The following is a 16,396-nucleotide window of genomic DNA, read 5'->3' on the forward strand; positions in this document are numbered from 1 at the left end:
TAAAATTTTAAATTTTCGCCGTGGGAACGACGGCCATATTTAACATTGGTACGCCGCACTTATGCCACCATATAGCAGGGGTAACTTTACGCCGGGAAAAGCCTAATGTAAACGGCGTATCTGTACTGCGTCGGCCGGGCGTACGTTCGTGAATTCGCGCCCCTAGCGGCCAGCGTACACGCCCCTAGCGCCCCTAGCGGCCAGCGTAAATATGCAGTTACGATCCGACGGCGTAAGAGACTTACACCGGTCGGATCTAATAGAAATCTATGCGTAAATGATTCTAAGAATCAGGCGCATAGATACGACCGGCCAGACTCAGAGATACGACGGCGTATATGGAGATACGCAGTCGTATCTCTTTTGAGAATCTGGCCCTTACACTGTTATTGTACTAATGACACTAGCAGGGGTTAATTTCAAGGGCAATCAAAGGGTTAAGTGTGTCCCTAGGGGGTGCTTGCTAACTGTGTGGAGGATGATCTGACTGAATGAAGACAGAGATCTGTGTTCCGTAACCAGACTGTGCCTCTCAAGTCCCACAGATAATATACACATGAAAGAAAAAAACAAATTACAGCTTTAGCATTTAAACTCTTCATACAGTGAAGCTATAGTAACATATTTAAATTTTACCGGCACATGTGTAAAAGTAGAGGTCAGTAGTATTGTTTAGTCTCCTGAACTTATAGCTGCCAAAGTAAGAGGGCTGCACACCCATCTATGCCATCATTTTTTAAAAAGGAGTGGTCGCATTTGGAGCTCAAAGGTAAGCTTATACAGAGGTAAACTTTTATTAATCAGCTGAAGCCAAGTGGTTATAGTGGGTCGTGAATTCCATTTCCAGCTCAGAATAGTCTTCTTGATGTAAAAATATAAAATGTGTAACAATCGTTTAATGTAGGTAGAAACAGATAGTTCACCAAAGATACCCAAGAGACAAATTTTAGGATGTAAAATGTTAGGTACACCTAGGACAGTGGATAGGACTTGGATTGGGCTCCAAGAGCATGGCGGAGAGCAACGATTCCAAATGAAACTCGTGCAGAGGAGAGATTTTGAGATTTTACAGGGTGCATTAGCCATTATGTACAAAAGTTTTGGAATAAACTGACTCTGCCCATGAGGTCTATTGTAAGATTCATCCACTGGTCTATGCGTTGCTTCAGTTGGGTCATAATAGCGCCGATCGAACTGCGCATGCGCCGGGCTTAAAAGAGCCCAGTGCGCATGCTCCAGTTCTCGACGGAAAACGTCAATGACGCCGACGTGGGCGTCATTGACGTAAAGTCGTATTCGCGGACGACGTAGGAAAATTACGTAACCGACGGAACAAGCCGACGCTGACCCGACACAATACTTAACATGGCATACGACGGACCTACGTAAACTTGCCCCTCATATTAGCAGGGGCAAGTTTACGCATACGTAAACGTCGTAAATTCTCTGCGTCGTTCGCGCGTACGTTCGGGAATCGTCGTAAATTGCTAATTTACATAAGCGACGGGGAAAACGACGTCGGGGATACCTAGCGGCGGGGAAAAAAAATGCATTTAAGATCTGACAGCGTATGCGTAACTGATCCTAAGAATCAGTCGCATAGATAGGCCGGGCCAGATTAGGACTTACGACGGCGCAAATGGCTTTGCGCCGTCGTAACGCCTTTGAGAATTTGGCCCTAAGTTTTGCAAAGAGTACCCAATCACATGCCAGGAAAATAAAAAAACAGCATTTTTGCTTGTACATGATTGGATGATGGAAGTCAGCAAAGCTTTTGCTCATTTACTAAGCTCTGGAGCAACTGCACTTCTTGCTTTTAATTTTGATGATTATGGCTTACAGCTAAATCCTAAATTCATTATCTCAGAAAATTTGAATATTGTGAAAAAGTTCAATATTGTAGACTCATGGTGTGACACTCTAATCAGCTAATTAACTCAAAACACCTGTAAAGGTTTCCTTAAATGGTCTCCCAGTATGGTTCAGTAGGTTACACAATGATGGGGAAGACTGCAGACCTGACAGTTGTCCAGAAGACAGTCATTGACACCCTCCACAAGGAGGGTAAGTCACAAAAGTTCATTGCTAAAGAAGCTGGCTGTTCACAGAGTGCTGTATCCAAGCATATTAATGGAAAGCAGAGTGGAAGGAAAAAGTGTGGTAGAAAAAGTTGTCACAGATAACGGAAGGAATGAACCATTTGGAGTTAAGAACTTGTTCCGCCCCTGGATCCAATGGAAAAAGACTGAATTTGAACTAGCTGATACTGAAGCCTCAGAATCCACCGAATTCCTCCATCTCTTGTAGCAGGGAACAAAAAGGTACAGAAGCCAAATATATGAGGGTATCATCAGCGTATAAGTCCCTGGATGGAGGATGAAGAGTAGATCTGAATGGCCAGAGGCTCAATGGCCAATGCAAAGAGGAGCAGAGACAGGGGGCAGCACTTCCGCGTTCCTCTTGGAGAATGTTGGCGAGACAGAGGTATTAACATGGATCCTAGCCACTAAGTTAGTACATTCATTATTAAATGCATTATTAATATGTATATGAAGAGCATTTTACGCGCTGCTGTGTATTTTCGGTGTATTTTTTGTGCCATAAAAACACAAGGATAAGAACAGTTACATTTAAAATATTGATACAGAACTTTGCATGCACTTTAAGGTGTTAGGCCCCGTACACACGACCGAGTTTCTCGGCAGAATTCAGCCAGAAACTCGATCGGAGCTGGATTCTGGCGAGAAACTCGGCCGTGTGTACACTTTTCAGCGAGGAAGCCGACGAGGAACTCGTCGGGCCGAAAAGAGAACATGTTCTCTATTTTCTCGTTAGTCAATAGGAAAAGTCGGCCGGCCGAGTTCCTCGGCGGCTTCGACACTGAACTCGACGAGGAACTCAATGTGTTTGGCATGTCGAGTTCCTCGGTCGTGTGTACGGGGCCTCACAATGCACCTAAAAGCAGAGGCATAAATGGTCACTTCAATAAAGTATATTAGAGCATATCGTTCATAACTATTTTAATACTAATGTGATCTTATTTGCTGGGGTATACTGTGTAAAAGCCTTACCAAATCACAGTATGCATTTTTAAAATGAATGTTGTACTTTCTGGTAACAAGCTTATTATAACATCAACTAATCGTTGTAGTATGTGTTTTTTTTTTTTTTCTTTAAACAAAGCCCCATATTTGCTTTTCTTCTTGAACACAAGCAGAATGCAGCTGTACAGTCAAAGCCATTCTCTGTACTAGAAAACAGCTCAATCTTGTGTAAGCTTCAGCCTGCCTCTAATACCCAAAAGTCTCTTCAGTCTCACTTTAATTATGGCCTTGGCTGGCTTTAGGAGAGTGGAACCAGTTTATTAACACAGAATAATATACGTGTTTACCTAGGACAAGTCAGTTTTCATCAAAGCCCTTGAAAGTACACATGATCTCGCACTGCAGATGGCCATCCAATTTTGTAAGCCATTACAGCCTTGAAACTTTGAGAAAGATTCGCCAAACCACATATTTTCAAGACTTAGAACTGAAATTGTTATTATTAAATGTTTTGTGTTATTTTATGTTAAAATCAGTGTTAGTAGATAGAAAAACATCCTAAAAATTTTAGCAAAAAATGCTACATACAAAAATTACAAAATAAACATATTTTTTTTGTAAAACAATGAAAGTTCAAAACAACAAATATGCAAGTAAGACCCGGTTCACACTGGGGCGACTCGTCAGGCGACCCAGCCGCCTGACAAGTCGCGTCCCATTCTAGTGAATAGAACCGTTCTAATAGGAGCGACGCAAGTCGCTCCGACTTAGAAAAAGGTTCTTGTACTACTTCGGGGGCGACTCGGGGCGACCTGCATTGACTTCTATACAGAAGTCATTTTGCAAGTCGCCTTAGATGTCGTCTTCATGTCGCCTGGCCGAGTCGCCCCCGAAGTCGTGCCGCCCCTGTGTGAACCGGCTCTGATACTAAAAACTCTTGCTACAGTGGCAGATCTTCCACACTTATACTAAAACAATCACCGTAAATTATTCCTAGTATGCACATGAAGAATAACGCACGAATGCTCGTTCGTTTTGTTTTTTTGCATGCTAGTCTCATATCGTAAACCAATAGGTTACTCATTTTACATAAATTCTAGTAACACAGAATGCAACTTCGGAAGTGATGTATTGTATCGTATTGTAATGTATTCTTTCATCCCCAAGCATGTATGGTCTTGGTCACACAATTTGTTTTTGCACAAATACAGTGGGGATCGAAAGTTTGGGCACCCCAGGTAAAAAATTGTATTAATGTGCATAACGAAGCCAAGGAAAGATGGAAAAATCTCCAAAAGGCATCAAATTACAGATTAGACATTCTTATAATATGTCAAAAAAAAGTTGCATTTTATTTCCATCATCTACACTTTCAAAATTACAGAAAACAAAAAAATGGCGTCTGCAAAAGTTTGGGCACCCTGCAGAGTTAATATCTTGTACTGCCCCTTTGGCAAGTATCACAGCTCGTAAAAACGCTTTTTGTAGCCAGCCAAGAGTCTTTAAATTCTTGTTTGAGGTATCTTTGCCCATTCTTCCTTACAAAAGTCTTCCAGTTCTTTGAGATTTCTGGGCTGTCTGTCACGCACTGCTCTTTTAAGGTCTATCCATAGATTTTCAATTATGTTGAGGTCAGGAGATTGTGAAGGCCATGGCAAAACCTTCAGTTTACACCTCTTGATGTAATCCCCCGTGGATTTTGAGGTGTGTTTAGGATCATTATCCATTTGTAGAAGCCATCCTCTTTTTAACTTCAGCTTTTTCACAGATGGCATCAAGTTACCATCCAAAATTTGCAGAAATGTTATTAAATCCATTTTTTCTATCTACTCGTGAAATGTTCCCTGTGCCACTGGCTGCAATACAACCCCAAAGCATGATTGATCCACCCCCATGCTTAACAGTTGGACAGAGGTTCTTTTCATTAAATTCTGTGCCCTTTCTACTCCAAACATACATTTTCTCATTCCGACCAAAAAGTTATATTTTAACCTCATCGGTCCACAGAACTTGTTTCCAAAATGCATCAGGCCTGTCTATATATTCGTTTGCAAAGTTCAAACGCTGATTTTTGTGGTGAGGACATAGAAGAGGTTTTTTTCTGATGACTCTTCCATGAAGACCATATTTATACAAATATCTCTTTATAGTGGAATAGTGTACCACAACTCCAGGTGTCTGCCAGATCTTTCTGGAGGGATCGTGCAATCAAACGTAGGTTTTGAATTGCTTTTCTCACAATCCTGCGAGCTGTTCTCGCTGATATTTTTCTTGGTCTTCCAGATCTTGCTTTAACTTCCACTGTTCCTGATGACTGCCATTTCTTAATTACATTCCGAACAGAGGATATTGACATCTGAAAACGCTTTGCTATCTTCTTATAGCCTTCTCCAGCTTTGTGAGCGTCAACTATTTTCCGTTTCAGTTTTCTAGACAACTGATTAGAAGAACCCACGGGTGCTGATTGTTGGGGGAAGGTCAGATGAGTCTGGGCATTTAAAACCTTTGAGATTGACATCACCTAGTCTTCCCAGACGATGATTGAGAACAATCCATGACGCTGGCAGGTCTCAGCTTTGCAAAGGGGGCAGTGCATGCTATAAATTCTGCAGGGTGCCCAAACTTTTGCAGACGCCATTTTTTTGTTTTCTTTAATTTTGAAAGTGTAAATGATGGAAATAAAATCTAACTTTTTTTGACATATTATAAGAATGTCTAATCTGTAATTTGATGCCTTTTGGAGATTTTTCCATCTTTCCTTGGCTTCGTTATGCACATTAATACAAATTTTTTCCTGGGGTGCCCAAACTTTCGATCCCCACTGTAGTATACTAATTACACGAAAATCATTAGTTCTGTGTTTGTATGAGAACATTTTTGGCACTTGTCTCTTCAGGTATTTTCATTTGAACTGTCGTGATAGGCTCTCGAAAGCTGTGTACTAGTGATCAGATTATATGATTATGGTTCTGAAAGCGGTTGTTTTAGTAAGATTTTTTCATCATGTGTACTAGGCATTACTTTTATATTTCTACAGAAAGAAGGGAGTGTGTAACAGGGGTTTGATGTATATCTATGTATATCCATGGTGCATATAAGAATATTATGTGTAAAAGGTGTGTTACGCTTGTGAGGAAGATGTTTAATTTTTTTCTTTTTGAATATATTTAATATTTTTAAATTTCACTTATTTATTTTTTTAACAATTGATTTTTATTGAAGTCCACATTTTATTTTTTTACTTTGTTTGTTTGCCTTTGCTAATGTCATTAGTGGACTGACAAGCCAAGCATGTGATACTGTAGATCTCTGATGTCTATCAGTGACACACTAACATTGAACCTGTGCACTTCCAATTCATTCAATGCCAAAAGAGATTAAAGAACATAGGAGATCCCTGTGCTTGCCATCCAGAATGATAGGGCTGATAGGGTGGCATCTGCAGGTGGGAATAAAGCGGCAGGCAGGGGGGCACATGCAATGTAATCATTCAAATCACTTTTAAAATTTAGGTTCCAGATTAAAATGCAAATAAGTTTACAGCTGCTATTGCAGCCGTGAGCATATTTTTAACTTTAAATTGTCATGATGTATTACAAATGAGGTACAGTGATGATACAGTGCTTTGAAAAAGTATTCATACCCCTTGACATTTTCCACATTTTGTCCTGTTACAACCAAAAACGTAAATGTATTTTATTGGAATTTTATGTAATAGACCAACACAGAGTCGCACATAATTGTGAAGTGGAAGTAAAATGATAAATGGTTTTCAATTTTTTTTACAAATAAATATCTGAAAAGTGTGGCGTGCATTTGTATTCAGTCCCCTTTACCCTGATACCCCTAACTAAAAATCGAGAGGAACAAATTGCCTTTAGAAGTCACCTAATTTGTAAATAGGGTCCTGTGTGTAATTTATTCTCAGTATAAATACAGCTGTTCTATAAAGCCCTCAGAAGTTAGTTAGAGAACTTTAGTGAACAAACAGCATCATGAAGGCCAAGGAACACACTAGACAGGTCAGGGATAGCAATTAATCAGAGAAGCAGCCAAGAGGCCCATGGTAACTCTGGAGGAGCTGCAGAGATCCATAGCTCAGGGGGGAGAATCTTTTCACATGACAACTATTAGTCACGCACTCCACAAATCTGGCCTTTATGGAAGAGTGGCAAGAATACAGCCATTGTTGAAAGAAAGCCATAAGAAGTCCTGTTTGCAGTTCGTGAGAAGCCATGTGGAGGACACAACAAACATGTGGAAGAAGGTTCTTCTGAAATTGAACTTTTTGGCCTATAAGCAAAACATTTTGTGAGGCAGAAAACTAGCACTGCACATTACCCTAAACACACCATCCCCACCGTGAAACATGGTGGTGGCAGCATCGTGTTGTGGGGATGCTTTTCTTCAGCAGGGACAGGGAAGCTGGTCAGAGTTGATGGGAAGATGGATGGAGCCAAATACAGGGCAATCTTAAAAGAAAACCTGTTTAGATTCTGCAAAAGTCATCAGACTGGGGCGGAGGTTCACCTTCCAGCAGGACAAAAACCCTAAACATACAACCAGGTCTACAATGGAATGGTTTAGAACAGGGCTCTTCAAACATTCTAAACAAAGGGCCGGTTTATTGTCCTTCAGACTCTTGGAGGGCCGGACTTTGGCCAGAGGGGTTGGAAATTTGCCTGGCATCAGTGGGACTAAACATCTGGTATTAGGGGGAGAAACAGTGCCCCATCTTTGGTGTCATAGGGAGGAATAGTGCCCCATTAATGGTGTTAGTGGGAGAAATGGTGCTCCACTGTCTGTGTCAGATGGCAGATGGCAGAATAGTGTCTTGTATCAGTGGGAGGGATAGTGATCCAAGGGCCAGATAAAAGGCAAGTAAAGGGTCGCATCCGGTTTAGAATAAAGCATATTCATGTGTTAGAATGACCCAGTCAAAGTCCAGACCTAAATCCATTTGAGAATCTGTGGCAAGAAAATTGCTTTTCACAGATGTTCTCCATCTGACAGAGCTTGAGCTATTTTGCAAAGAAGAATGGGCAAAATATTCACTCTCTAGATGTGCAAAGCTGGTAGAGACATACCCAAACAAGACTTGCAGCTGTAATTGCAACAAAGGGTGGTTCTACACAAATTCTACAAATGCACGCCACACTTTTCAGATATTTATTTGTAAAAAAAGAAATTGAAAACCATTTGTCATTTTCCTTCCACTTCACAAGTATTTGTCATTTTGTGTTGGTTATCATGTAAAATCCCAATAAAATACATTTTCGTTTTTGGTTGTAACATGACAAAATTTGGAAAATTTCAAGAGGTATGAATACTTTTTAAGACACTGTATATATAATATGTCTTTGGAGGTCAAAAGATTAAACAGAAAGTATAATGGTATTTTTTTTTACAATAGAGTTTTATTAAAATGGTTGTAAACCTCTGATTGTGACTTTTACCTAGAACGTGTGCCATTTAGGAGATATTTGCTGTACACTGTGCTGATGATGTGATTGGCGAATGACATCATTGGCGCATTTCCTCCGTGCCATTTCTTCACTCGCAAGTGCCGTGACTAATGGCTCCCACATGAGTCGGTGTCCATGGCCCCGGAAGGAACAAGGGTGAAGATGGATGCGGACACCAGCGTGGACAGCACGGGCTTCATTTACAGGTAAGTGTCACATAATAGGCCAGCCCATTATGCTTTTACTTTTCAGGGGAACAAAGAGAAAGTAAAACCCATTAGGGTCTAGTTCCTCTTTAAAGCGGAGTTCCACCCAAAAATGGAAAATTCCGCTTAAACCACTCCTCGCCCCCTTACATGCCACACTTCCTGTCCCACTTCCTCCTTCCGCCCAGGGACCGCTTAGGCGACTCGACATGTGACAGGTCCCAGGCGATCGCTTGCCCACTCAGGTAACACAGCGACGCTCGCGCATGCGCAGTGATCGCCCGGCCGTGAAGTCGAACGCTGTCACGGGCAGGTGCCCACAGTTAAAATGGACGCGCCTGCGAAGAGGGGGGGAGACGAGCTAAGCTCTGGGCGGCCGCGTCGCTGGACAGTGGAACAGGTGAGTGTCTGTTTATTAAAAGCCAGCAGCTACACTTTTTGTAGCTGCTGACTTTTAATAAACATAAAAAAGGCTGGAACTTAAGGATTTAAATGAGTACAAAAATCACAAAAATGTGACGTATGCTTATGACTGAGATGAGAGCAAATCAAAATATAACATTACATCCTGAAATCATACAAAGATCTCTACAGCTGTCATTCAAAATAATGAAACCCTGTGGCTTCCAAATTGATCTCTTTTGTATCATTTGGAGTTCCGGAAAGCCAGATCAGAAGTCAAGTCTATCTTGTTAACATATCATAGTGCAATGTTCTAATTATCATAAAAAAAACAATAATACACTAACATAGAAATAGGGTGAGGAGAAGGAAATGAAAAGAGAGGGGAATAAAGCAAAGATGGAGAGATAAGGGTCTCAGTTCACAGTCCCTATGGTGAAATATGGATACTGATAAGGGGAACTTACGGAAACAGTGTTCAGGTCCTCCCAAACCTTAAAGTTGTAAAGAAAAATGTTCACCTTAATGTAATCTATGCATTAAGGTGAAAAAACATCTGATGACGCCCCCCCCCCCAAGCCCCCGTTTTACTTACCTGACCCCTCGAATATCCCACACGCGGTCCCGAGATCCTCTTCGCCGCTCAGCCTGCCTGCTGATTGGCTAGAGCGAATGGATTGAGAGCAGCGCAACATTGGCTGCCGCTGCTGTCAATCACATCCAGTGACGCGGCGCCCCGAGGGGCAGGGCCGAGTGATACAGTGAGCGGCTACGGCCGCTCACTGTATTAAGGGGGCGTGCCCGCAATTACTCACCATCATGTGAGCTCTCTCGCATGACTGTGGTCAGTACGTGTGGGGAGTACCAGAGCCGAGGGACCCCAGAAGACGTGGATCGGGGCCACTCTGTGCAAAACGAACTGCACAGTGGAGGTAAGTATGACATGTTTGTTATTTTAAAGGAGAAAAAAAAATCCTTTACTAACCCTTTAAATAACTTAAGCCTCGTACACACGACCGAGGAATTCGACGGGCGAAACACATCGTTTTCCTCGTCGAGTTCCTTGTTAGGCTGTCGAGCAACTCGACAAGGCAAGTTTCTCCATTCCCGTCAAGGAAAAATAAGACATGCTCTCTTTTTGGCTCGACGGGATCCTCGACAGTTTCCTCGTCGAAAAATGTACACACGACCGGTTTCCTCAGCAAAAAAAAATCCCAGCAAGTTTCTTGCTGGTTTTTGCTGAGAAACTCAGTCGTGTGTCAGGCCTGAGTCAATTATCAGGGCACTGTACTCATCAGAATATGTAAACATAAACCAGTCTGCCTAGATTTTCTGAAAGCGGCATGTGGTATCTTTAGCAATAGCTGGATATTGATTTTTTTAATTATTGAAAAAAATAAATTATTTTACAAAAAATAACTTGTAAAGGGCTGAACAAACTATTGGTGCTATAAAATCCAGTATATTAATAACAAAAATAAGCAGTTATAACAGGGTTTCTGCTGTTTGCAAAGCAAGCCAAGCTTTCTACTTTCTGCATACTGTATAGACACCTCTGTATTACTAACTAAGCACCTAGGAGTATCATAAAAGTCTTTGTAATCTGATCTCTCCTGCTCTCTTACAGCATACCTGTAAAAAATTATAAATGCGGATAAAGCTGGCGCTGTAGCTTAGAGTTCGCCATCTGCTGGCTCCAGGTGGTAAGTGAAATATGATATAAAAGTAAAACCTTGGTTTGAGAGTAACTTGGGTCGAGAGCGTTTTGCAAGACAAGCTAAATTGAAAAAAAAATATTTGACTTGATATACAAGCAGCGTCATAACACAACTGAGTACTGTATAAAAGAGAAGAGACACACCTCTAAATGTAGCAATATGGTTCCATTTAATGAAGGTACAACATTTAGCAACATATTGCTACACTTATAGGCGCCTCTCTTCTCTTTTATACTTTATAGCTCCTGCTGGATTTTTCTGGACATTTTATGGTTACACAACCTATCACATTGCTATAATCTTTTTATATAGACTAATGAATAAATGGTTGTGGAACAAATCATTTTAATTTCTATTATTTCTTATGGGGAAATTTGCTTTGATATACAAGTGCTTTGGACTACAAGCATGTTTCTGGAACAAATTATGCTCGCAATCCAAGGTTTTACTGTATACGTATTTGTTTTTTCATATTTTCAAGAATAATTATTAACAAATCATTTTTTTAGATCATAATAGTAAAGATATTATAAAAAATAAGTATAATAACTCATCTAAAGAAAATATCTAAAAACACTATGGGGCAGATCCACGTAGATCGGCGCTTCTCTTCGCCGGGCGTAGCGTATCTAAGATACACTACGCCGCCGTAACTTTTTTTTTTCGAATCCTCAAAGAATTTGCGCCGTAAGTTACGGCGGCGTAGTGTATCTTTAGCGGCGTAAGAATTCAAATGGCTGTGATGGGGGCGTGTTTTATGTAAATACGTCGTGACCCGATGTAAAATACGTTTTACCCGTGGGGGTATCCCAGTGCGCATGCTCGAAATTAAACCGGAACAAGCCAATGCTTATGACGGTGACGTCATTCTACGCAAATCCCTATTCGTGAACGACTTACGCAAACGACGTAAAAAATTCAAAATTTGACGCGAGAATGACGGCCATACTTAACATTGAGTATGCCTCATAATAGCAGGGGTAACTATACGCCGGAAAAAGCCGAACACAAACAACGTAAAAAATGCGCCGGCCGGACGTACGTTCGTGGATCGCCGTAACTAGCTAATTTGCATACTCGACGCAGAATTCGACGGAAACGCCACCTAGCGGCCGGCGTAAAAAATGAACCTAAGATCCGACGGCATACTAAGACGTACGCCTGTCGGATCGATCCCAGATGCCGTCGTATCTTGTTTTGTAGATACAAAACAAAGATACGACGCAGGAACGTTAAAATTATGCGGCGTATCTATTGATGGATCTGCCCCCATGCCTTTCCTTTAAACAATCACAGTGTAAACCGGGGGGGGGGGGGGGAGGAATGACATAAAAGAACCAAACACAGTGACAAAAAGTTTAACTATGATTTATGAGACTGAAACATGACCCAGAACAACACACATTAATTATGTAAACACATAAATAATCAAATAATTTCCACATCATTTAAAAGGGTCACTAAGCCTTACCAATTTTAAGCAGATTGTTCTTCAGAAAAATGTTCTTTGCTTTTAAATCTCTGTGAAGAATTCTCCTAGAAACACAAATAAGAGGGATCAAATGAAAATCAACACACAAAACATAAATCTGCTCTACTCATTCTATTTGTCTATACCGAAAATACACATGATCTAATGCCAGGAAATCTGTCAAGCTAATAATTAGGCCAAGGAGATAATCATAATAAAAGAGAAGGAAACCAAATGAATAGGCAGGGAATATATGTAATTAAACTGACAACCAACATACAGAAGAAGAAAATGGATAAGTAACAGCGATCCATTTGTAGTAAAAAAAATTAAATACGTAAAACACTTAATTAAAGCGTAAAGCATCAATAATCCAGGGAGTTCACATTGCATGATATAGTCGACTGGCGGAACTGAGCAGTATAATCCATATATACTGTATTTAACCATACATGAGAGGATAAATGTGATGGAAAATTATACAAACTGGTCCCTTTAAACCTTGAGAGATAACTAATCCCAAACACAAAAGGTTTATCCAATGTCAAATATAATAAGTAATAAAACTTTGTGAGTGTAAACTTTAGGCATTGTTACAGAAATACTAAAGCAGCCTTGTTGCACTCCCTGTATGAATCTCATCAAGACAACAATTAAAGTGTATTTCCATTTTTGCAGCCAAATTTGGATAACACCTACTTTTATATTTGTTACATATTGCCATTAACATAGCACATAATCCACAAAAACAATTAAAAAATTTCTGGTTACCTTTTTAGGCCCCTTTCACACAGACGGATAGAATGGTGCTTTTAGCTGCGGATTCTCAAGTTATCTACCGCAGCTAAAAGCACACAATGCTTTCCTATGGCCCCATTCACACACTGCATTTAGCTGCGGTTTCGTTACATGCGATTTGGTGCAGGTAGAAAAAATAAAATTGACTGCGTCCAGGAACGATTTGGCGCAGGGGGAACTCCACGCCAAATTTTAAATAAAAACCGGCATGGGTTCCTCCTCCAAGAGCATACCAGGCCCTTGGCTCTGGTATGGATTCAAAGGGGACCCCTACCCTGAAAAAACGGCATGGGGCCCCCCCAAAAAAGCCATACCAAACCCTTATCCAAGCATGCAGCCCGGCCGGTCAGGAAAGGGGTGGGGACGAGCAAGCACCCCCCTCCTGAACCGTACAAGGCTGCATGCCCTCAACATGGGGGGTGGGTGCTTTGGGGCAGGGGGCAACCTGCGGGCCCCCCCCACCCCAAAGCACCTTGTCCCCATGTTGATGAGGACAAGGGCTTCTTCCCGACAACCCTGGCCGTTGGTTGTCGGAGTCTGCGGGCGGGGGGCTTATTAGAATCCGGGAGCCCCCCAATCCCGGCCCCCCACCCTATGTGAATGAGTATGGGGTACATTGTACCCCTACCCATTCACCTGGAGGAAAAGTGTCAAGAAAAAAAACACTAGACAGGTTTTTAAAGTAATTTATTAGGCAGCTCCGGGGGTCTTCTTCCGACTTCGGGGGTCTTCTTCCGACTTCTCCGCTCTCTGGTTCTCTCTGCCTTCTGCCTGGCTCCTCCGCTATCTTCTTCCAGCTCTTTCACTAGCGGAGGCCCGGTCCTCTGCATCGTCTTCTTCCCTCTTCTCTTCTTCCGATGTTGACTCGATGATCTCTCCCGCTGTAATGCCATGTGCGTGGTGCCCAACGATTTACAAAGGCCTCTTATGACGTGACAGTCCCATCATGCTCCGCACCCCACACCCGTCATTACAGCGGGAGGAAGCGTTGTGTCAACATCGAAGAAGAGAAGCGGGAAGAAGATTATGCAGAAGACCGGGCCACCGCTAGTAAAAGAGCTAGAAGAAGATAGCGGAGGAGCCCGGCAGAAGGCAGAAAGAACCGGAGAGTGGGAGAAGAGAGCGGAGACATCAGAAGAAGACCCCCCGAAGTCGGAAGAAGACCCCCAGAGCTACCTAATAAATTACTTTAAAAACCTGTCTAGTTTTTTTTTCTTGCCACTTTTTCCCCCAGGTGAATAGGTAGGGGTATGATGTACCCCATACTCATTCACATAGGGTGGGGGGCTAGGATCTGATCAGGATCTTATTAAAGGGGGCTCCCCGATTCCGATATGCCCCCCGCCCGTAGACCCCGTCAACCAACGGCCAGGGTTGTCGAGAAGAGGCCCTTGTCCTCATCAACATGGGGACAAGGTGCTTTGGGGTGGGGGGCTGCAGGGCGCCCCCCTGCCCCAAAGAACCCACCTCCCTATGTTGAGGGCATGCGGCCTGGTACGGTTTAGGAGGGGAGGGCGCTCGCTTGTCCCTAACCCCTTTCCTGACCGGCCAGGCTGCATGCTCGGATAAGGGTCTAGTATTGCTTTTGGGGGAACCCCCACGCTGTTTTTTCGGCGTAGGAGTTACCCTTTAAATCCACACCAGACCCAAGGGCCTGGTATGCTCTTGGAGGGGGAACCCATGCCGTTTTTTTATTTAAAATTTGGCATGGAGTTCCCCCGCATGATTCATACCAAACACAGTGCCTGGTTGAATAAAGTCAGATCTCTGTTCAATATCATGCCAACAGCTAAACGCAACCGCATGTAAACGCAGCTAATCGCACTGTACAAATGCAGCTGATCACTGTGCCTGGAGTCTTAAATTCCACATAAAATAAACATGCTTTTAACTGCGACAGAACAGCCGTCCGTGTGAAAGGGGCCTTAGGTGTTTTTTTTTCCTTTTTGTTCTTCTTTTTTTTACTTGCTTAGAGATCCTTACATGCTCTCTCTCTGCTTTGTGATGTTTAGGTCGGGGCTGTGGAGTAATGTTTAACATAATTAACCCTAGGTCTGCAGTTCTTTATAATCAGCTGTAAACTAGTTTTGAACACTCTCTGCCCTAACAATGGGTTATAAATTTAGAAACCACCATCTTGCATTGTAGGTTAATGAGCTAGAGCCTATTGGGAACAAAGACACTGTGGGATTCTCCGGAAATTCTTACAATCAGCCATTATTGTCAGGATCCCTGTAGAGCAGTGGTTCTCAACCTGGGGGTTGACAATTTGCCAGGGGTCACCAAATCCTGGGCTGTTCCTGAAGCCCACAGCACTCACAGCCTTTTCACAGATGCCCAGCAGGGCAGTTCCTGGAGCCTGTAGCCGCCCATTCAGTTCACAACATTGCTGTGGGGCAGGCAGAGACTAGAGGTCAGCTGACTGGTGAGGAATGTGAAGTGGGAGGGGCTGGAGAAGACCCTATCTTCTGATTTCAGCATAGGGGTCACTGCTGCGAGACACTACAGAGCTGGAGACACAGTGGGTAACACTACCTGTGATTAGAGTTGCCATTTAAAGTCCCTACTACAGTTCTCAGGTCAGCAGGTGATCTTGATCAAGAGCACCCAGGTTGACTGATCAGAACTCCCCGACAGCACTGCCACTCATCCCAACTCCCCCCAAGGAGTAAGAGAAGGCATAAAAATAGAGAATACATGGAAGGGAGAGGGAGAGAAGGAATAAGAGAAAGAACAGAAAAGACAGCTAGAGGGGATGGGGGGGGGGGATAAAAAAATAAATTTAGATAGAGAGATAAAAGGGAAAGAAAGGAGAACATAAAGAGAGTGTAACATCCTAAGATTTACCAGAAGGGGTTTTAATATGGTACGAGTGAAAGGGACTCAGGGAGTCCTAAATGTCCTAGGGTTAGGGGCGCTGACAACCCACGCTACGAAAATTCTACCGTTGGGGGTCCCAACAGCTTGGGAAATTTTATCAAGGGGTCACGGCACTAGAAGGGTTGAGAACCACTGCTGTAGAGCCTGGACCGGCTCTGTAATGTCATACTTCTACTTTAACCACTTGGGTTCCTGCATCTGCATCCCCTTTAAGCACTTGTCCTCTATAGATAGATAGATAGATAGATAGATAGATAGATAGATAGATAGATAGATAGATAGATAGATAGATAGATCTATATATAGATATATATATCTAAATATATATATATATATATATATATATATATATATATATATATATATATATATATATATACCGTATTTATCGGCGTATAACACACTTTTTTTC

The 16,396-nt window shown here is 42.3% G+C and overlaps 1 protein-coding gene across 1 annotated transcript in view; it reads right to left on the minus strand.

Annotated features, from left to right (window-relative positions):
- Nucleotides 1-16,396, minus strand: part of NEK11 (NIMA related kinase 11) — a 340,812-nt gene that overhangs the window by 190,684 nt on the left and 133,732 nt on the right. Inside the window, exon 5 of the mRNA XM_040353041.1 lies at nucleotides 12,307-12,371. Within this exon, the coding sequence (XP_040208975.1) occupies nucleotides 12,307-12,371 (65 nt within the window). The remainder of the gene's footprint in view (nucleotides 1-12,306; nucleotides 12,372-16,396) is intronic.

Source organism: Rana temporaria, chromosome 5, assembly GCF_905171775.1.
Source record: "Rana temporaria chromosome 5, aRanTem1.1, whole genome shotgun sequence".
In the NCBI taxonomy this organism is placed as follows: Eukaryota; Metazoa; Chordata; class Amphibia; order Anura; family Ranidae; genus Rana; species Rana temporaria.